Source organism: Parus major, chromosome 5, assembly GCF_001522545.3.
Source record: "Parus major isolate Abel chromosome 5, Parus_major1.1, whole genome shotgun sequence".
In the NCBI taxonomy this organism is placed as follows: Eukaryota; Metazoa; Chordata; class Aves; order Passeriformes; family Paridae; genus Parus; species Parus major.
The window spans coordinates 10,166,815-10,190,748 of record NC_031774.1 but is presented as its reverse complement, the minus strand read 5'-3'; the positions used below and the strand labels follow the sequence as shown (position 1 = coordinate 10,190,748).

At 36.1% G+C, this 23,934-nt stretch overlaps 1 protein-coding gene across 2 annotated transcripts in view; it reads left to right on the top strand.

The window, feature by feature from the left end:
- Nucleotides 1-1,040: 1,040 nt before the first annotated feature.
- Nucleotides 1,041-23,934, top strand: part of LUZP2 (leucine zipper protein 2) — a 270,961-nt gene continuing 248,067 nt past the window's right edge. For both annotated transcript variants that reach the window (XM_015630315.2, XM_015630312.2), the window contains exon 1: nt 1,041-1,404. In XM_015630315.2, coding sequence (XP_015485801.1) covers nt 1,343-1,404 — 62 coding nt within the window. In that variant the 5' untranslated portion in view covers nt 1,041-1,342. The remainder of the gene's footprint in view (nt 1,405-23,934) is intronic.

Below are 23,934 nucleotides of genomic sequence, written 5' to 3'. Positions count from 1 at the left end.
ATTCCTACACTATTGGTGTATTTAGCTAAACTTGCAAGAACCTATGTGATGAGTGTTTGAAGTGCCTTGGAATTTTGCAGTAATGCTTCTATGTTTCCTATGTATATATGTTTTAATGGCAAATAAAATAATTTTTTGCTTGCTAAGCTAGGAGTAATTATTTATTAAGTAAGATTGTCAATTAATTTGAGCCAAAAAAATAGAAAACCTTTAATTACAAGTGTAAAAATATGGTATTTCTAAGGAGTTCTGCATGTCTTACTTGTTTATATTGAATAATTCTATTACATCTTTAAAGCGGCTATGGATTAATATTTGATCTCTAAGTGTACACAGCCCAATAAACCAACAACAGTACTATGTGCTTCTCTGCTCTTACAAAAGACACACATAGGTGTCCAAATACCTTTCTTGTAATGACCACATTTCCTTCACTTTCAGACAAGCTTGTTTGATTGGGGTTTTGTGGCATTTCAGAGAAAGATTACTTCTGTTTAGATGCTATACTTTCATATTATTTGCCATCAGATGAACTTCTGTTAAGGTAGGCAATCATCTACACACTGAAAACTTCTTTAACCAATGCTGATTTATGTAATTTTTTTATTAAGATTGGGAGAATACAAACACAGGAAACAGGAAAAGGTTATTTATTTATTTGAAGGTCTTGTTCATTGTTTCAGGTGCTGAAGGGCTTTTAGAGATGACATTGTTCTAAATCCTTATTCTGAAGTTCCTACCTTCAACTTGATATGGGGTGAATGAACAACTGATTGAAATAGTAGCTTGTGTGTTCCTGCTTTGCACAAATGACACCGGGCTATGTGTAATGACAGGCTGCTCTGGGGCTTGATATGTACTTGGAACAGCTCCTGCCTCTACATCATCTGTCTTGTTTATAGTCGTATCACATAAAGACACTAACTGCAAAATACAGGTGGTGTTTTTGACTGCAGCTTTCTCAACCCTTTTTTTTCTTCCAGGAAGGATTTCTCGGCCGTGCCTCGCTGTCCCCTTGGAATGAACCTTCGAGCATCACGTCGTAATCTCTCCTCGGCCGCCCCTAAGGGGCGCGTCCTGGCGCAGCCTGCGGGGCGTGCTGGAGCAGGCGCCGGGCGGGCTTTTGGCTCGCGGCGGCGGCTCGCTCTGCCTCGTGATATCGCTGCCGGAGCTCAAATCCCGCTTAGCGTTCCCATCCTCACGCCGCCTGTCTACGCTGGCGGAGGTGGAATCTTTCCGCAGCAGGCGGGCAGCTCCCTTGAGTAGGCGAGGTTGGAGGAGACAGGGACAGGGTCGATGTGAAGACCAGTGTGAGGAACGGAACGAAGGAAGGAGGCCCAGTATGAAACTAGTCGCTGCTTATTACGTGCTGCCTCTCTTTCCTGCTCTGATCTTTGGCACTAGGTGAGTAACCACAGCTGTTTTCCTTAGAGTGCTCCTGCTTTGTTTCCTTTTACAGATTCAGTGCTTTGAAGAGAAATAATACGGATTTCAGGTTTTACTGGGGTGTTAAGTTTACAGCAAAGATTGTCTCTGATTCTTATCTGTCTCGCGCCCGCTCCTGATCGTCACAAGATTGAATGTTTTCTTGGTGGTGTTTTTTGTTTGTTTGTTCTGTTGTTGTTGTTTGGTTAGTTGGTTGTTGGTTTTTTATGCTGGGAAAGAGATGGTACTTTACAGCTTCATCCACAGCTTGTGGGATGTAACAAGGCAGTGACAAATGGAAGCTTTCTATATAGGGTAGTTAAATCAGATAGACAGTTTCATTGTAATGAAAGGCAAACAACTGAAACTGAGATTAGCTAACGTTTTCCCTTATAGAGTGAAAAAAAATTAAAAATACTTGAACAATCTCAGTTAAGATTCTATATTTGAATATAGACCCAAGGTTTTTTTTTTTTTACTGTAAGCTATTGTAGTGTTATCTCAATGCCAGTAAATGTATAAAAAGTTGCTGCAATCGAAAATAATGCCTTTCTGTGAAAGTGTGTAAGAAAATATAAAATATGAACAAAATCTATTACAACTTAAAAATAAACCTGACCTGACCATACAGTGTTCTAAGATAATGCATTCTGCTCACTTTCTCAGACATAGTATATTGTCTGTGTTGTGAGTATAATATATTCAGCAAAGAAAAGACAATGTTGAGATACCTTATTCCATTGTCTTGATGTACACAGATGAGAAATTATTGTTGTGTGCAGAGCAGATCTATTATGATACTGCTCTCTGTTTAGACTGCTCAACTTCCAGTTCCTCCTAAATCAAGCCCAAATTTTGACTATGGTATTTCTCTGCTGTGTTAGGATAATAATACAGAAATAAGTGTGTAATAAATAGTAATGAGTCTATAAAGCATGTTCTTGGAGGTCATGTACATTTTTCAGGGAAATGTGACTTTTCCCTTTATGCTGTGTCTTGTCCCACAAAATGGGCGACAAAGTGACCTTTTGGAGAAGCAATGCATATTTTAAGGCTTAATTGTTCACTGAGATGCAAAAAGAAAAAAAAAAAAAGTGTGCCTGCTATATTGTCCTACAAAGGGACAGCAGGAGCTACACACACAGGGAAATAATAACTGAAAATCTCTGAAAGGGGAATATGTACAAATGCAGGGAGAAATCAGGAAATTGCTTCAATTATCCAGTAACTTCCTTATTTTAGAACAGGTTTTTATTGGCACAAGAAGAGTAGTTTTTTAGGTAACATTTCTGGTTAGGGGTTTCCACAGTGCTGGTCCATGTGAGCCATGCTGATGTGCTTTGGAATATAGCACTTAGAGGAATATATTGTGCTTCAATTCTGATGTAATTAAGGTCTAAGGAAACTTTCACTAGCAGTCATTGTTAGCACTAATTTGGATTAATAATTTTATGCTTATTAAAGAATGATGCATCCTTGGAAGAAGAGTTAAAATGGAGAGGAAGCACCAAACCAGCTTTTGCAGACGCAGGTTTGCATCTTGCATGAAATTGTGCTGATTAAGTTCTGAAAAGAGATAATAGAAAGTTTAAAAAGAAGAATAATATTAAACATAATATATAGATATAATATAGATAATATAATTATATTGTATTTATATATATAATATTAATATAATATAAAATAATATATAGATATAATAATAGAAAACTTAAAAACTGCCTGAACATTCATGGGAGTTAAGGTATTTATATAAAGCCATAAGAATGAGTCCTTATCTTCTTGAGCAAGTGTTACCAGTATGAGAAACGAAGCATAGCAAAGTCTGGATAATTGTAAAAAAAACACTAATAAATTCAAATCCCCCCTCAACTTTCAAAACATAGTTGGAAAGAATATCAAGAAGTTGAAATCGGCACGTGGATGCTAATTATGAAAACTATAATTCTAAGGATGGTGTATATTTTCATAAGAGCACAGTGTTGTGGCCTGTGATGTTTTATGTTCTTACCTAATTGAGAGATGAAAATGATCAATGGGAGAGAAATCACCCAAGTGTAGTATGTGTTGTAAAGTGAGTTTTTGCAAACAGGTTGGTCATCCTGTTAAAAAAGGAGACTGAAACTCTGTTGTAGAGTTGGAGATTTATAAAAGTTCTGGTCTACTCTCTTCAGCAGTCCCTTGTTTTTTAACTGGCTGTGTAGAAATTCAACAGCATATACTGGAAGTTAAAAAAATGTAATGCTGTCAACATACCATTTACTGGAAAGAGATTATGCTTTAATCTCCTTCAATAGAAGGCAGTTCTGGCTCTGGCAGCTAATACTTGTAAACCTATGGCTAATTCATTGGTTGGACCCAACAAGGTAGGTTTGCAGGCCTAGTTTTTCTGGCAAAAAAAGCAGGGTACAGTATCTTACCATGTGAAATTACTTAGCTAAGGTAAAATATTAACTTTGCAGGACAGGGTTTTCCATCCTGAGGATTTATTTTGTAGAAGTTTGTACTCTATTTCATATTTTGGTACTGAAATGAGTAAACACAGTACTTGTTGCAGAGGTGGACAGCTCATGGATTTTTGTTCCTTGTCAGGCAGTGATGCCATCTTTTTTGCATCATGTAATGGTGATAGTTTTGAAAGATCTCAGCATGTCTTCAAGCCTAATTGCAAACAAATATAAATTGATGAGTTAAGCTACATTAAGGCAATATGAAATTTTTTCATGTTTGATAATGTTGTTAAGAAGAAAAAAGGACACAGGTATCACCATTATTTCATAATTGTATGATATAATATATACAGTACAATAATTTGTAACTTCTAAACTCTGTCTAAAATCATAAGCATTAATCAGATGCCCATAAAATAACAGGAAGTTCATGGTTTTGTAATGAATAATCTTTTCTGTGTTATCTGAACTGGATTTTGGTATGGCTTTGAGACACAGTGATAAATCTTAATCATATTTCTGGTCGGTTGTAGTGCCAAAGAGGTTATGAGATTGAATTGGATTTGTCTATCCAGTTAAACATGTATGTTTTGATGGCGTAAGTAAAAATCACTGCTCTAAAATCAGTGTCTCAAAATGTAAAGTGGAACATTTCTGAAGATGAATTTAGCTTGATAAAAGTTATGGAAATTGTTTTTTCATGTCCACTTTTATATTGCCTTTGACATTTCCATTTTTGCAGATTTAATGGGATAGATTTTGTATGTTGATTATTTTCAAATGATGAAAAAAATACAGGGTTTTCGTATTACATCAGAAATGAGTCTCACTGCCCTGAGAGTTCAGGGAGTAGAGACAGTGTACAATAAGGATCTTCTTCTGTGGTCCACTTGCGTACTTCTGTGGCCCCAGACACCTTAGCAGTCTAACTGGAATGCTACTTGTAAAATCTTACACGAAGGCAGTCATTGGGTTCAGTAGCTAAGATTTATGGTCCAGATGATCTTGTCTGGTGAGACCTCCCTACTTTTAGATTAAAGGTCAGTCGTCTGAATTTTGGACTTTACTATTGAAAAGCTGTATACCAATTTTTTTTTGTCTAAACAACAAAAGTACTACTTCTTAGAAAAAGTCTGATGTGAAATAGAGCTTTCCCTTTTTTTTTTTTTTTCTCTGATGGTGCATTCCTTTCTGTCCACATGTGAAATATGACAAAGACACAAGACGCTGAATAATTTGATTGCAGTAGAATGCTTAAGAGCAAAGAATAGGACCAAACCCAACAAGATGAACTTCAAATAACAATTGTTATTGTAATAACAATTGTAATATTTCTACTTACTACAACAACTCATTAAATGCATGTAAAAATAAGAGGGCTGTAAAAGTCAGAATTTTTTAATTGTAGGGAACTACCCGGTAGTCATTTTTTTCTCTAAAACTGCATTCATTGTCAGTCTGTTGTTGGAAGTGATAAAAATATGATGAATTTCCTAATTAAGCTTGAGAATGGTTGAGCTTTCTTTGGATGTACTTTTAAGGTCAGCTATTTTTTTTACATTTGTTTGGTTTGGTAATTATTTTTTAAGAGATATGAAAATATTTTTTCCTCCTTTCAGATAAAGGTGTTTAAATTACTCAGCCTGTGACTTGAGGAAAAAATAAAGAGGAACATATCTGATGTTATGGTACTGGCATGGAGTGCGAGAAAGTTGAAAATCCTTGTTTCTAGTTTTTAAGATCTTTTTGGTCTTAGAAACACTGGGCTATAATCATATGTGGAAAGTAACTGTTTTTTATTTAGACTGGTAAGAGAGTAGATAGAACCTTCTTCATAATCTTTGAAGTAAAGTATGAGGCTCATTGAATGTTAATGCTCTTGGGTGTATCCAAGACATTGTAACATTCTCTCTGGCAGGTAGCCAGAGCTGATTTTCACTTCTGAGATCTCAGACTATGGTCTGATGGTGTCCTTTCTCATCCCCACAAATGAAGATTAATTCTGCAGAGTGTTAGTAGGCTACTTCTTTGGGAGAAAATATAATACTTTTTTTGCTGTAAGTTCTTAATATGCTTTCTGAATTCTTTCAGAAATGCAGGGGTGATAAATATTATTTATTTAATAAATAAATAATAATAGTTGTGAACTCCTGCACAGAGTTCACAGTTTTGTTGTCTGAATTTTCTGGGCCCTAAAAGCTTTCTGATTTCCATGAATGTGGATGATGATGCTTGTTTGGTTAATGGGTTGTAAGGATTTATATTTGAGGTACAGACATAGTATTTAGGATGTGACTTGTGGCCATATTATCCCTGTAAACTATGTGCATTTGTTGTGGATTGTGTTTAAACATAACCGGTGCTTAAACCAGTGGTGCAACTCCATAATTTCATGAGATGTGTTTGGCTTGATGGCTTTTTTGACAACTTATAAGAAAGTGCCTAACACAGCAAACTAGAAGCTGCTTGCACCTTGTTGCCAAAGGAACAGATTAAAATGCATTGACAATATTGATAGTGCTCCATATATCAAAGGTCATGAACCTAAACTAAAAATCCAAGAAGTCCCAGCTTGGCCAGAAAAATTTAAAAAATGCTCTTTTATGATGTTGGAATTCTGCTTGTTATGCTATGTATAACGCATTTCTGCCCAGGAGACTTGCCATGGAGTTACTTTTGACATCTTAATGTATCCTTTGTGTTTATAAAAATTAGAATGCTGACAGTTTCCTGTGTCTCATTCATTAGTTTACAGTAAAGATAGAAGACAAGGGTATCTTAACCTAAATTGTAATCCCTTGTTCAGTTCAATTCAGAGATTGTGAGCTCAATATTTTCTATATTTAATAGAAAACTGTTCACAGACAGTATTCCTTACGAAGTACCACTCTGCCAACAAAGAAGTCTCATTTATTCTACTTGTCAGAGCAGTGTTTCTTCCCATTGTCTAGTTTTGCACAATGGATGCGCCATCTGTCTTGTAAGGGTCAGGTTGTAAATATTCTCTATTTAGAAGTCAAGTAATATGTTTGTCAGATAGCAAAAAAGATTTTTCATACCATCTTTCAGTCTTAATGTTGTGCAAATGTTTAAGATGTGTATTGTTATATTTGCTACTTCAAACACATTGGAGGGCAAGTACCTTTTTAGAAATGCTGAAGAATAAATACAACATTTCATCAAATAGCAGTTTTTATCTGCTACTATAGTTTTCTTTACTCTTTTTCCTTACCTACTTACCTTACCCTTTGCACAATTCCACTGCTTTTTTAATGCTTATTTTACTGGTTTTTATTTTAGCAATAGTTTTTGTAGTGTTCCCTCTTTTTCTGCTATATTTGTAGATAAAAACAATACTTCAGTCAACATTAGAGAAATCGGTACACGAATCTTGCAAGCTGAAGAAATAGGTGTGTATAGAATTTCTTGATATCTTGTTGATATTGATTAATAATTTCTATGGAAAAAACTAGAGGAGTGTCAAAAAATTCTGGTGTGTTTTGTCTTCTTGTGCTGTCTTAGGAAGAAAAGATTAATTTTCTGCCAGCTAGCGTATATTACCCAAAATCTTGACTTTTTCAGCTATTTACATATTCTTGTTGTTAATTATGAATGGTCATATTTGGTCAATTTGTGGTCATTTTCCTTGCAGGAAATAGGTAGGTTTTCTTTGCATTTGCAAACTATGAAAATGGAAGCCAGTTGAAAAATAAAGTAAACCTACTTTTAACAAATTAAAGCACTTAGAAAACGGAGCATGCATTTGCTGAGTCACATGTAATTGCAGGACTAAAAACTTTCCCTTTTAGTTGGAGATGGAACTCAAGCAAAATATCTTTCTGATGTCTCTTTTTAAAAGTCTTCCAGGCCATTACACTTCTACCCATGACCCAAATATATGCTCTTGCTTTGACAGTGCCAAAACACATTCTGTGCTACAGGGAAGCAGGGATTTATGCTGGGGTCCAGTCTCTGTAGTTTCACCATAGTGAAATCATACATAAACAAATGATCAGTAGTTTTTATGGGTGTTTATATAACTTGCTTTGGTAGTAGGAGGGGAGACAAATTACCTGGTAAATGGTAAACAAAATATTTTACTCATTTGCATGCTTTATATTGTTGAATTCTCTATAGTTGGTACAGTTCTTCAGGTGATTCTATGTTTTTGTTGATATGAATGACTACAGAAGTAGGAGCTGTGACTTTGTACCTCAAAATTTCTTGGTGAGACAAGAGCTGGAATGAGGCCAGCAATTACACTATGCCCACTATATATGTGTCATCCTCATAATGTTTGAATGATTTTGCAGGCATGTGTTTGTTTCAGGCTAGTCTGTGACAATAAACATGGGGAAAAAACCTGAGATTTTACTGAAATGTGGAAAAGAAAAAAATATGTGCAAAAATTGAGCTGACAAGACTGAAAAACAGCAGCTGTGCTCTGGGTTGTATTAGATGGTTAAAGAAGTTTCTTCCTCCTGAGGTAGTGTTCTATGTGCAAAGAAGGACTGTCTATCTTTGAAAGTGGAAAAACAAAATTAATTTTTATACTGCTTCATTTAGGTTTTTTTGTTAAGTATTTTTCAGGATGGGGTGAAACTCAGCAAGGGTGCAAATCAAAGAACTGTGTTTAGTAGCTGAACCTTTGAGATGGTATGCTGAAACTAATCAGTTGATTACTAATCATTATTTTCAATGCCGAAATGTTCAAAATAGCTACTGTATTCTTACTACTTATCAAAGGCTGGCATAGTACATCAGTCCTGCTGTACTTCTACCCCTCTGTTCTATGGAGAGTACAGAAGGTCCTGGTATTTCCTCCTCTGAAAAGAAGTACTGTTGATTTTTTGTTGGTTTTGATTTGTTTTCTTCCCCCTTCTGTGAAGGGAGACAACATTTGCCAAGGGACCAGATATTTTTGAGAGGCTTAATACCTGTAATCTGCAATGGGTTTTCTTTCAAGTGAGCTGAAAGAGTCTAATCTGATGACTTGAATTTCAGAGGGGGACAGCTGGCTGAGTGCACTAACCTTTTGAAACTCTGAATGTAAACAAGAAGTATATTCTTTGAAATTTAGACTGTTCTTTAGATGCTGAATGGTATGTGGGATGCCAAATAGTTGTGATTGTTAGGAATCCATCCTAATCTCTTTTAGAAAGTTTAACCTTGCAGCTGTCTTCATTTTACCCTCAGTTGAGAAGTAAGATTATTTAGCTTAATGCAAAGGGTAATGCTTGGGTAATTAATCTGTAACCATGGTGCCTCAATGAGAGTGAAGTGAGGAGGGGTCAGAACCCATTACAGTATTGCTGCTTTCGTTCTGTTTCCTTAAGGATATTTATGCAATTGGTGCAGCCTATGCAATATAATTTGGTGAAAAATCAGTCTCAAATAATAAAATATCTCTTTCTGTGAGATCACTGCATACATATATGAATATATAAATATATATGCATTCATATATGAAAAAAATACCACTGTTCTCAAGTGCATAGATAGTGAATAGAGACTCATCTGCTTTTTTGTTTACTTGTAAAACCACTATCTGTTTTCAGTATACAGATGTGCTTTATTTGGCTCAGGAAAGTTTGTGAAAGCAGACATTTAATTTAATGTTAGGGTTAGGTAATTTAATGTTCGGGGATGTTTCAAACATCCTAGTTCTTTCCCTAATTTTGACTCAGCTGAGCTCCTTTGGCACAAGGGCCGATCCATTCCTGGCACAGAAAGATTTAAAATGCTGTAAGAATGAAATAATAACATCAGTTTTAAAGAAGTAATAGTCCATTTGACTTAGAAAAATCTTGCATTTCTATCTGTTTTAATGTCATAGTGTGTAGTATTGTCAGTTTCATATGTACCTAAATTGACAAAATTTAAATAGTTTCTGAAAATAATTAGGAAGAAAAATCAGGACACGTATACCAGAAATAATGGGTTAAGGAATATCTGTTTCCTTTGTATGAGATGACTGCTGCATCACTGGCATATGAAAGGTAATCATATATGTTTAAGCCATTCCCATCAAATAGGTGATGTACAGAACTTGATACTGCAGTCAGGTTTAAATATTTTAGTGTTCACTCACATCACACATTTCTTTGCTGCTTAATCGTGCTGGTAAGGTTACATGTTAAAATGGAACTTTTAAATGTAATGGAAAAGTGTTTGCAATACTATTCAGTAATTACAGGAACATGAAAGATTTTTATCAGACTTGATTAAACCTGATGATACCTTGGAAGCAATATGGAATAATTTAATCTGCCTTAATTCTTTCTTTGTTCTAGGGAATTAAAGGATCCTTAAGGTAGCTTGCCCCATTCCTGTAGAAGAATATTTAGTATCTATAACAAAATCTTTGTTCCTGTGAATATTTGCAAGGACTTATAGATAGCTCTAGAGTGAGGAAACCTAAGCTTCTCACTTTCTATTTGAATTAGTTCTCATGCACAGTCCATTCTTTCAGATATTTCTGGGAGTTGGCCAGAGGGCTTCAGGGGTCTTAGCTGGTCTTGATCCTCACGTTTGTAGTCCATGGCCACTCCTCAGTCTTATTCTTGCCTTTGAGCTGCACTGCATTGTGCTCATCTCCAAGAACTAGAATAAGGATGTTTGTCCTGGAAAAGTGCTGCCCTGCCTCTCCATGGCCCCCTTCTCCAGCAGCATCTTTTTCTTTCCAACAGTGTGTTGAGACATACACATTATACCATCTTTTAGTATTCTACACAAGGTCATGGGAGTTTGCCTTTTTCAGGTGACAGGTAGCCTTGAGAATATTAAGTGGCTTGGCAGTATTTCATTAAAGTAACACTTGAATAACAGCCTGTAGCTTTAAATCAATTATATGTTTGCCTTCAGTAATTACTAAATAAAAACACATTTGATCCCTTTGTAGTCATTGTAACATCCACTGAGTTCACTTAATCCCCACTGATGGTAGAAAAATATCCTAGCATGTTCCTAGCACATGTGAAAAGAGAATAAGAAATTAGCATTCAGTTTAGCAACACCTGAACTGAGACAGCACTCAGATTTTTTACAAAAGGTAATTCTTCTCTTACTTATATATAAGACAATTACAGACTTTTTTTTTTTAATTCAGCCTTTGAAATTTAGCCCTAATTTCTCTAAAATAGAAAATCACGGAGTTAAGGCTTCTTGTGTGAAAGTTGGATTTTTAATTTTGTTTTGTTTTTTTTTAAATTTGCTTCATATTTAGATCCTTGAAGTACTTACACATACATTGAGTGAATTCTAGTTTTTCTTTATTTCTTTATAGCCTTTATATTTTGTTAATTCACACCTGATTTTCTACTCACCTTAAAGTCCATGGAAAAACCGTAACAGTGGAATGCATAATATACAGATCTGTCTTTTTTTTGGTCAACAGGTTTCTTGCTTTACAACCAGCTAGCATATTTACTTGACTTCTATGGGAAAAGTTCACGCATCTTGTTTATTTAATTCTGGGGAAATGAGGAGAAAAGGGACACTCTTAATATAAGATTTCATCACTTGTGTTATGAAAGTACTCTTTCAGGCTTTGCCCTCTTCCCATTTTAATTCTAATATATGCTGTAGTGAACATGTAATGTATGCGGAAGGATACTGTTCTTCAGCAATTTTATAGCTTTTTATTTGTGTAAAGAGCACAAGAATTAACTGTCCCAACATTGTGGCATCCCACTGCCAAACACACAAGAGCTCTCAGGTGTACAAAGCTTTCTAACTTGTCTTCCTTTTGTATGTCTCTGAGAGTCATCTTCTTCTGGGAAATAAAGGCATTACTCTTCCATGTTTTTGGAGTTTCTCTTTATTTTCTGAATGATATTTGTGAAGATTTTGTGTTTAATGGGTACCTTAATTTTGTCCTTAATTCAGTACCTTAATGGGTGTTACAGTAGTTGCAAGACACTTAGTGTTCCAGGTATATCTTTAAACAACTCCAGTTTATTTATTAATTTACTATTTTAAGCCTTTGATTTAAAAGTTGTTTTCCTTTTGTTTTTCTTAATGTTTTCTGTTTAGAGTGGTTCATAGGCTATTGCTATCCTGCATAATATGAATAGCGGAAATACCAGCACTCATTAAATTAGTACTGAGCTTAATAATGTGCCTTCTAATATGCAAAAATGAAGAATGCAGCCATGGCAAGGCTGTATTTTCATTTCACTTAGAATTCAACAGGCAAGTAAAAATAATGGTATGTATCTGTAAATAATTTGGCATAGCATGTCAATAGGAGGAGTTGCACATCATAGCTAAAGGATGTTTCTGTTGAAAATTGAATCTGGATATTTAATTATTAGATTGTGGCAGGATCTGTGCCACTGAGTAAAGAAGAAAACAATACTCCCCACTATTGTGGGGAGTATGTAAGACCCACTATTTGAGGTTCCTTGTTGAGCTGCCAGCTTGGAGGAGGGGTCATCCCTGTTAGAAAGAAATAAACCAATATACTAAAAAAATCTACAGATGCAATTGTCAAACTTCTTCACATAGTCTGTATAATTTTTCAGTAACAGTGTAAATTTTGACCTGTGAAATTGCTAAAGAGGTGTCAAGTATGGGGGTGGGGGGAAATAGTGAAGCAGTCCAACTTGTGCTATGCATTTAACCTGTATAGCATTCATGGAGTAATGAGGACAGGGTAAGGCTTTTAAATAAGTTCACCATGAAAAAGTCTGGCTTTTAAACTCAGGAATCTAACAATTTTTAAGCCACCCACTCTTCTGGTTAGTTTTAATACAAGCAGTCAGAAAGGATGTACTTCCAAGTTCAACTGCTATTAAAATTGCATATGCAACAGTGTGCATTAAATGGTTTCTACAGCAAGTAAATGGAAAAAAGCAGCACCATGACTTGTGAATTTTCAGGCTGCTATCATACAGAAGACTAGCTCAGACCTATTTTTTCAGGGATTTGGCATTAATTAGGAGCTTTTTGGTTTTGGACTTGGTGTATGTTTAGCAATCTTTGATGTCAGCAAATTAACTTTGGCTTTAATATGTGCAGGGTACATAATTCACTGTTGGTTTGTTTTTTTTTTAATGAGTGTAATAGTTCCTTTTCTTATTAATTAAAATCATGACATAGGTGTCCTTCCAGTGGAAATGAAGGAAAGACAAAATATGTGTAATTATTTCCCTCTTTTGTACATTCTAATATCATATCATAGCTATTTCTCATCTCTCTCTTTACAAGTGAAAATCAGGTCTGTAGTTAAATTTGGCTTGGAAAAAAAACATGAAGTAAAAATGTGTTTGTATATTCTTCAATAACAACATTAAATCAATGAGTTCAGTAGAACTATATAGTTCCTATTTAAAGGACTATATGAACCAGACTTCCTTGCTGTTTTCTGTTTCATTTCAGACTTACATGATACTGTATAATACCAAACTTGGTACAGGCAGACCTACTTGGTCAGAAAGATAACCAGCTGATAACTGGGCAGGGGTTTGACTATAAAATTGAAGTCAAATTGAGATAAGACTTCTGGTTAAAATTTAATGGCAAAGAAAAAGATTTGATTGTTGCTTCAACTTTTTTTTTTTTAATAGAATATACAGCATACCAGAATAGTATGTTATTTTTACTTGGCATCTTAAAAAGGTGTGCCTAAATTCATTGTAATGACCTATATTATTGACTAAAAAGAAATAGAATAATTTTCTTCTCTTCAGAAATTGCATTTCCAATTTAGAAAAATAAAAATCTTATTAGTAGTTGAAATGAATAGTCATGTTTTGAAAACAGTATGGGTGGCTTTTCTACGCTAATCAAAATATTGAAGTATATCTAGCATGAGTAGGCTAAGGTGGATGCCTAGTGAATTAGGAATTACAAAACAAAGCTAGCATAGATTGTTTATATAGCTTTAAAACGCTCATGTTTCTTCTAAATAATCTGTTGGAAACAAGTATATTGGATGATGGTTCTAAAAGGATTGTACGATATTGATTATCAGGAACACTGACAAAACAAACAGTAAACCTGATTTTACTGGTTTTCATGTCTTTATGAAACTTTTATTCTTGTACATTTAGCAAACAGGACTGTTACTGAAGAAGAAGGTAGATTGGAAATCTACCAATTAGAAGATTTGGTAGAAGAGATAGAAGTTTGGAGTGTACAGGACTGTGGAGGCCGTGGAGAGCATTGCAGGTCGTTATTGTGAAAGTGTACATTGCTGGAGATCCCAAGAGACTCCCCTTATTCATTATTATGGGAAATGCTTGAGTGTATTTTATAATACAGCCCTTCTCTTTTAATATATTTATTTCAAATATTTTTAACAGACTAAAAACTTGCATTTGAATTTTTGTAAATTAATCACTAGTTGAGCAGAATCTTAGCCAACTCTATTGAAGGGCACACAAGTGCAGGCAGGAGCAGCATTATGTGTAGACAAACATATAAAAACCACAGATAAAGGCAACCAGCAAATCAGATGGTTTTGAAAAGACAATTCATAGTATCATTAAACAAAATGATTAAACATAAAACATCAATTAGATGTTTTATTTTTTTTCTTTGGCTTAGCTTTGAACAGTCAATTTGGAATTTAGCAGAGAGTAAGAGGATTGCTTTTGTAGAAACTATGGAATGAATTAACATCCTTCTGTTCTTTTTATGTCTTGTAAACCATAAATTCAGAATCATAAAGTGTGTAACAAGGTATTTGTACAGTCTTTAGGTGACTTGCAAATTTGATATGCTATAGTTGAGATCAATTTAATTAGAACTTTTTTCAATAGATATTTTAATGTAGACTTTGAATTTTGATTCTTCTCTTCACATTACTGAAAAGAAATGATATGTGATGTGCAGTAGGATATTATGTAGTTGCCATCAGAGAAATGTGTTGGGATGACTTACATGGCTGGAATGCTGCAATGGATGGCTACAAGCTCTTCAAACAAGCAAGGAGAGGCAGTGGGGTGGCTCTATACATTAAGGAGTGATTTGAATGGATAGATTATAAGATTGAGCCTCTGTAAGAATTGAGGAATGCTAGCGAGGGAGATATCATGATTGTGAGTCTCTTTTAGACCATCCAACCAGGATGAAAAGGGAGATTAACTATTCTGTAAGCAGCTGGCTAATGTTTCATGATTCCTTGCAATTTTTCTTGCGGGAGACTTAACTTGCCATATGTCTGCTGGAAGTGCAACACAGCAGAGAGAAGGCAGTCTAGGAGGTTCCTGGAGTGCGTGGAAGAGAACTTCCAGACATAAATGGTAAGTGAGCCTACTGGGGTGGTGTCTCTATGGACCTGCTGTTTGCAAAAAGAGGACTGGTGGGAGATGTGGTTGTTGGAGGTAGTCAGGCACAGTGACCCTAAAATTATGTCTTTTGGTCTGTGGTGAGGTAAGGAAGGATGTCAACAAAATATCTATCTTGGACTTCCTGAAGGTGGACTTTGGCCTATTCAGGACATTGATTTGGAGAATCCATTGAGAAGCAGTCCATAATAACAAAGAGGTCCAGAAAAGTTAGAAAGAAATAACTTAAGAAAGAAATCTTAAAGGTGCAGGAGCAAGCCATCCCCATTTTGTTGCAAGATGAACCAGCAGGGAAGAAGACTGGCCTGGCTGAACAGGGAGCTTTTGCAGTAACTCAGGAAGAAATAAAAAGAGGATCAAGACTCAGGAAGAGTACAAGGATGTTGTTATGTCACGTAGAAAGAAAATTAGGAAGTCCAAAGCTCAACTAGAACTCAATCTGGCCACTTCTGTAAGAGATAATAAGAAAAGCTCTTTAAATACATTAACATCAAAAGAAGAGCCATGGAAAATCTCTGTTCTCTATTAGATGTGGAGGGGGAATGCTGTGACCAAGGATGAGGTACTTCATACCTTCTTTGCCTCAATCTTTAAAAGAAAGACCAGTATCTACAAGGCAGTCAATGCCATGAGCTGGTAGACAGGGCCAAGGAGCAGAATAGACCCCCTGTAATTCATCAAGTTGGGTGGGTCTGCTGATCTGCTAGAGAGCAAAGGATCTAGACAGATAGATAGATAGACAGACAGACAGAGGCAGGTGTGTGAGGTTCAACAAGGCCAGGGTTGAGGTCCTATGCTTCAAGCAAAACAACTCCTCACAGTGCTACATGCTGGGGAAAGAACAGTTGGAAAGCAGCCCAGTGGGAAAAAACCTGGGGGTGCTAAATGTGAGCCAGCGTGTGCCCAGTTGGCCAAGAAGATCAATGGCATCCAGACTTGTATTAAGAATACTGTGACCAAAAGGACCACGGCCTTGGACAAGTGATTGTCCCCCTGCACTTGGCACTGCTGACATGACACCTCAAGTCCTGTGTCTGTTTCTGGGCCCCTCACTGTGAGACAGACATTGAGGTGATGGAGCAAGTCCAGACAAGGGCAATTAAGCTGGCAAAAGGTCTAGAGGGTAAGTCCCTTGAGAGACAGCTGAGGGATCTGGAATTGTTTAACATGGGGAAAAGGAGGCTCAGGGGTGACCTTATTTCTCTCTGGGACTATCTGAAAGGATATTATAACAAGGTGGGGGTCAGCCCCTTCTCACAGTCAATTAGCAACAAGATGAGGATATAGCCTCAAGGTGTGCTGGGGAGGGTTCAAGTTGGACAACAGGAGGAATTTCTTCAAAGAAAGGGTTGTTAAGCATGACAATGGACTTCCCAGGGAGGTGATGGATTTCCATTCCTATAGGTGTTGATGAAATGACTAGATGTGGCACTCAGTGCATTGGTCTAGTTGACAAGGTGGTGTTCTGATAAAGGTTGAACTCTGTCTCAGATGTCCTTTCCAACCTAATTGATTCTGTGATTCTGTGCAGGTGTGATTTCTCTAGATTACTAGAAATAAACACAACAAATAGAAGGTATAAAAAAAGCCAAGTGCAAAATACATTCCTTATGCTTAAGACACCTTTACATTAAGGATCTAAAGCAGTAGTTACAATGTTATCTGAGAATCAGAAATTAGTAAGACTTAATAGTGTGCCTTCCATTTAAATCTAGTTAAGATTTTAAGACCAAGGTTTTATTAAGTTCTGTCTACAAAAGCTCTAAGAAGATCTGTTCTCACAGGAATATGCATTGAAATTTATGCTATAGCTTTACCATAAACATTTGCTAGTTTCAAGAGCTGTAGCATCTTCTGTCAGCCGTTTTCTGCACTGCCTCTCATGTTACTAGTATTATGTACTGTGAGTACTGGTACATTACATAAATGTTACATGAAGATTGCAAATTAATGTGACTAAACATCATAGCATATAATACTGATTTTCTAGTAACACTGTTAACCAGAGCCAGGGTGAGCAAATCTTCAGAACTTTAATTTGTACTTATAATTGTGCCATTTAATACAGAATATAATGTATTTTGACCTTTGTGCACAAAGATAAACCAATACTCAGGTTTAAAGTGATTGCCACACTATATTTATTATTGACTTAGTAGTTATATTACCTTTAGCATCAAACAGAAGCAACTTGCTAGACTTAATCTCAAACAATTTCAGTTTAACAAATTCTGATTTTTATGCAGTTATTATGATTGTACACTTTGAAGGATACCATGAATATAGGCCTGACTTTGAAATTTAATTTAGAGACCCATATTTATGAAAACAAACTAGTTAGGAAGAGAATGTCTTTCCCTTCCTGCATACAGGAGGGTCCATTCCGAATGGAAATCTTTCAAACCTGTGTGTCAGAAGCAGCAGAAATAATTTTTATAATTTCTAGGAACATGTTTTGCTAAATCCATACATATATGTAGAGGAGAAAGGATTAAGTATATGCAAATTCTTGTAGAGAATTCATGGAGTGTACTTAAAAATTGAAGAAAGAAAATACAAAGACTATATAAAGATTTGAATTTCTCTTTGTTATGTTGGATGTTTAGCTATTTTGGTCCTTCTCTTAAGTGAAAATGTTGCTTTTTGTGTTTCACAGTGGCTTGGCTGTTGCTTGTAATAATTACTTCTGAGGGAGAGTTATTCAGTTTTGGAATAAAAAATCTGTCTTTAATTTTGGCAGTTAAAGAGACCATATTGAAACTCTTCTGCTGAGAATTAAAAAGAAAAATTGTTTGTATGATCTGAACAACAGATAACTGTACTAATCAGCGTCTCCTGTAGGGTTTTGTTAATGATCTTATATGTGATGGGTGTAGAAAGATTGAGCTGAAAGTGAGGAAATTCTGTGCAGAAGTTTAGTATACATTATGAAATATTTTTATTATTAATATATTAACAAGAATATTAACTTTCAATAGCTTATTGTTATTTTTGGTTTTTTGTAAGTTGATTATGCAGATTATGATTGCTGTGGTGTGGAAATGTATCAGTGCTGCTTTCCTTCATTGCAAAAACAGGTCAGCTCCAATTCTTTCCATTTCAAGGTAGTAGAACAGATTGACTCCTGCAAATAACTTCCATCACATTCTCTATTTCTATGTGTTCTATACAATCAACAAGTTTTAGAGGACAGAGGTCAAGAAAAAGGGCTTGATTATTAAATGAACAGTTTTCACATATATGCTATTACGGTAATTGAGATTAAATGGGAATTATGACTCGGCATGAGAGAGGAGGCATTATGTAGATAAACAGATTTTTTTCAAGATTTACTCCTTTCAACTTAGTGCTTAGTTATTTGGTTGAATGTCTTCCAGTTTTTCAGAGAAGTTTTTCCTAGTTACTACTAAGAAATTTTTTCCTAAACCAAAGAATGAAATTTGTGGTGGGTTATGAACTTCCTTGGAATGAAAATACATCTTCTTCAGAATTAAAAAAAACCAACAAGAACAACAAAAGAAACAAACAAAACAACAACAACAAAGAGCAAACAAAAAACACCCAACAAAACCAAAAAAACCCTGACAGCCACCAAAAAAAACAAACAAGAGCACACAAAACTTGATAGAAGCTCTTTCTCTGGTGGTTAAGGTTTTGATTGGTTTTTGTTTTTTTTGGGGGGTGGGGATGTAGGTCGTTTTTGTTGTGCTTTGGCGTTTTTTCGTTTTTTGAGGTTTTTATCTTTGGAGGAAGTTGTGATGTTTCTGACTTTGGGGGGTTTCTTTGGAGAGAACTTTTGTTGCTGTGTAGAGGGAGGGTTTGCTGTCTGGAGCATCTTTATTGGTAGAGGAATTCTTATTTAAGGAACAGCTAACAAATATAATGATTCCTAAAAGCTGATTTTTTTCCCCCTTCCTTCTCTATATAGGTATTAATACAAGTGATTTATGGAAGTAATGTAGTTCTATGAAAGTATGTTTGTGAGTTAATTTAAGGCAGAAAATACTTAGGGCTCTCACTGGAAGCTTAAACAACTTTACTCCTTGAATTGCTGAAATTATGCCAGAAAAAATGATTCATGTCCTTGGGTTGTTCTGGTACTTAAGAAGGACTGGAAGTGTTCATCAGTACCTCTGCTAGGATTCCCTGGTGGCATCTGCTGTTTCTTTAGTTTCTATGTATCATTTAATCTTGTTTGTCCTCACATTAGGTTTCACCTTACTGTAAAAATACTCTATAAATGTTAAATGTGCTTAAGCTTTCAAATAAATTAATGTATAAGAAACAATAGAAAACAAGCTAGCTAGTTTTGCTTTTACCTGTTTCATTCTATATTATTTGTAGTAATAATAATAATAATAGTACATTTATCTCTATTATTTTGTATCTCATCTCAGAAAACCTCCCCGTATAGAGTTATAGAAGGACTGAAGAAATTTCTATCTCCTGGGAGAATAATAAAGTACAAGAAAAACATCAAATAGTACAGAAAACAAGAATTCAAATTATGTGGGATGTATTCCCAATTCTGCATTTTTTTTTCTATGAGATTGTTATTTTTTTATTTATTTCTTCTTGATTTTCTACTGATCTTTAGAGTACATTTATGAAAAATGCTTGAGGATTCAACACTATTAATAAACTAGACAAAATGTTTCACATAGGAGAGGACATCTCTGTTGTAATGGTAAAATGTGAGCTAGCAGACCAGTGGAAAATTGAATTATTAAAGTATCTAGAAGATAGCAAGTTAATTGCAGGACTAGAAACAAACTGCTTTTTGGTTTGGGATTAATCTGAAATCTCTGTATTCTATTGCAAAAAAAAGTAGTTTTAGATCCATAATCCACTCCCCATACTTTTATAATACATTTGGACTGAAATAAAATTGAGAACTTAATGCACCTGAGCAGAATGTTCAGTTGTTCTCTTCAAACAGAATGAAGTAAGAGAACAGTTACATACCTTGCATAAAGCTCAGCAAGCAGTTTGAGGCATATAATATTTTTCATACTTATGTATTTGTAAGACCTTCATAAAAATAGTATTTTGAGTTGTTGGAATTATTGCTATATATTCTTATATTGAGTCTATATTGGCTTAGATTCACTAATTTGAGTTTCCTGACCAACACACCAAATCATGTGGTGGGTTTAGCGCAGGCTAAAATTACCAATGCACTTACTGATATCTTGCTGTGAGATATGGATTAGGAGAAGGGCAAAACAGACTTAAAACTTAAAAGGTATAAAGAAACTTTATTAATAGGACTACAAGAACAAGAAGCATCAGAATAAAACCTCCAGAACATCTTTCCTCCCATTGGCTAACCTCTTTCCTTTCCCAACTGACAATGTAGAGACAAAACCTTGGATGCTAAATCAGTTGCCAGCTGATAGTCTTTCATTAATTCTTGTAGGGAAAGAGGTTTTCTCTTGTCATGGCATGTAGACTTCTCCACAAGAAACAGTTCTCTCATGGCTTTTCATTTCCACAAATAGCAGCTGCCCAGGAAAAGTTCTGCATTGCAAAATTCCTCCCATTTTTACAGCCCTCCTACAGGTGTGTCCATGGGCCACAAACTCATGGGGTATTATTTTAAGGGTGAGTTGTTAAAAGGCAAAGGTTCTCTTCATCTGTCTCTGTGATCATCTTTGGAAACAGAAGGTTTTTCTTCTCTCCATGGGGCAAAGGGTCTTCATCACTCTCATCTCTCTCTCTCTCTTTGTTCAGGCTTCTCATGGGATCACAGCTACTCCAATGTCTTCTTGGCTTTGTCAATGGATGCCTCTGCTCACATCTACAGAATACTTCATCCCCCCATAGTCTTTCATGAATTAAGGGGGATATTTCAGTATATCATTGTCCATCTCCATGGTACTACCAAAAGAGCTTTCAGCCCCATTAGGGCATCTCCTCATTCTCCTTCCATCTGAGGCTTGATTCCTTTACTGACTTTGGTGTCTTCGTTTTGTCTTCCTATGTGTCATCACTCTTTTTCTCTCCCTGGAGAGAGAAAAAAGGTCTGCAGGTCTCATCTGCATAGTGAAAGGGTTAATATCTTGCTCAGTGGCCACAGCAATCACGTTGTTGGATTTCAGGCCCCTCTGGGCCCCTCCCTCTGCCCAGCAGCTTCTGGGGGGGGGGGCGGTGAGGGCAGGGCAGTTGGGTCTGGCTTGGACTGGAACCGTTGGTGCGGGCCAGCGGGGTTTAGTGTCATCAAGATGTCAGCAGCCGTGGCACGGCCTGCCCCAGCCTGGGGCCAGTTCCCCACAGGCTCCATCCCCTGCCCAGGAGCCTCTGGGTCTGGCCCGGCCCCCTCCCAGGCCACACAGGCTGTGGGGGAACAGGGTCGGCCCCACCAGAGCTCAGTTACCTTCTGAGGCTGGAAGCCAAGAGAGAGATTTCCCAGGCTTGCTGTTTTTAAAATGTGGATCTCACAAAGGTCGATCTAATTTCTAAATTGTTAAAAATGTTGTCAGTTCTCAGAACTAGCCAGCTATTGGCCTTTTCCAGGCACAGAGGAAGCTCCCAGCAGCTTCTCTCATAGATGTCACTTCAGTGGGTGGTTTCTTACATCTTCCCCAAATGTCCATCAATGCAAAACCAGCACAAGTTAGATTTTATTTTACACTCCAGAAATTGTTCAAAAATTCAGTTTTGGAACACAAAGTGATCTTGGTTAAATATGAAAAGTGAAGTTGAACCATTTTTTTATAATTAATGTTAATAGGGTATTAAATTTTTCATGCTTTCCTTAAGGAGGCACTAAAAGCCATACAAGGATTGTTTTGCATTGTATATGTATATTCTATGTAAATGTCTTTATGAAAACATCAAACCTCCAAAAACTCTGCACAAAGTCTCCAAAACACCTACCCATAACAGCTGGTGCAATGCTATTTACGTTAATAGAAATACATGACAGATCCAAATTACATAACAGCATCCAGTTCTTGAATGTTCTGTGTTTAAAAATTGACTGAGTACACTGGTTGTGTAAACCACTGGAGTGTGTTGAGTCTTCCCTCTTCCCCAAAAAAAGTCATAGTTGGTATGTGTCTGCAGGGATTTGTCTTAGCACTATCCTGAAACAGTGAACATGGTCAAGAGGCAGAATGAGTAGTCAGGAAGATCAATGCAGGCAACAGAAGAGTAAAAACCTAGGTCCTGAGTCACAAGATGAAACATGCATTCCTTTAAGCAGTAAGAACCAATTTCCAAGAATATCTGCTTCTGCACAAAACACTTCAGATTTCTGGTGCTGATTTGTGAAAATGCACTGTGAAGAAGTTAGAAATATTTAAAATATGGAACAGTCCTGCTGTCAAAATCAATGGCTATCACCAAACTATCTCATGAAATATGCATATTGCAAGCTTTCCTACACAGTTCTACCAGCTGAAGGATATTTAGGTAGCTAATATGTTGTATGAATAATGCATGCCCCCCAGTGTTTGAAAAAACACTAAGCATTGCAAAACCTATTTATTACAAGGGACCACAGTAAAATAGAAGTAACTTCTTGCACAGCTGATGCTGTTGAGAGAGCAGACTGTTTTCAATATTTTACCTGAACAGTGTAAATTCTGTATTACAGTGTTATGCAAGTATGTTGGAAAATACAGGTTTAAGATTTATGTGGCAATATTTTGTCGCTCTGTTGGGAACATCGAAAGAACAACACAGACTCTCTCGTGGAGTCAGAACTGGAGAAGTTTCTCTCTCGCTTTATTACCTCAGCTCTTTTTTATAGACCGATACGTGAAAAGTACAGAAAAGAAAACTCTTATTGGTTAGTAAACTAACACATCACCATCATTGGTCAGTGGGGTTCACCACTCCTTGACTTTCTCTTGCAAGAAAACAAGGAACAGACAAACAGCACCTGCAAGGCTGCTTTCTATCTCTAAAGATTGTTTTAATTCTTCCTTATGAATTCTCAGGCCACTTTCCCAGGCAAGACTGAGAAAGCTATGGCCTGCAATTTCCACAGGCACCGTGCTCTCTGTTTCAGAGTTAGCATCCACAATATTTGGCAATGACTCTTCATGAAGTACAAACACAAGAAGTGTAAAAGTTACGACATTGACAGTTTTGGGGAGAAGGAAGTTGTCAACTATCTAAAATGCGATGTATTTTTTTTATTTATGAGCATATTAAGCAAAATGACATTATTACAAATCATTACATTACAGTATTTATCATCACAAATGTAAATATATTGGTCAGAGAAATGTTAAATTAGAGATATTCACCTTGGATATTTTGTTTGATTATGATTTCAAAAAGGGGAAACAAAGAGTGTTTTAAATTCAGTGTGCACTTGAGATTCTTGACAAAAGAAATCAGCAAATGAAGCTGTAAGTATTTAGTAAGATTGAAAATATGGAGAATGTACGCTGTAGAACAAAGTAATTTGTTGAATGTTTATACTTAGGAAAGTGATTTAATGCAAAGTAAAAAGAATACTCCAACCCCCTCAAACCTCAAATCATTTAATATGTTTTAATTGCTGAATTCTGTCTTAGTGTCAAGTGTTGCATTCAGTAATCTTCACTTTATGAGATCTCAGCTAATCACAGAATTCTTAGGATTGGAGGGGACCTATGGAGATCATCCAGTCCAACCCACCTTCCAAGGCAGGCTCACCTAGCGTAGGTGACACAGGAATGCACCCAGATGACTTTTGAGCATTTTCAGGGAGGAGACTCCACGACTTCCCTGGGCAGATAGTCAAATGCTCTTTTACCTTTGGTGTAAAG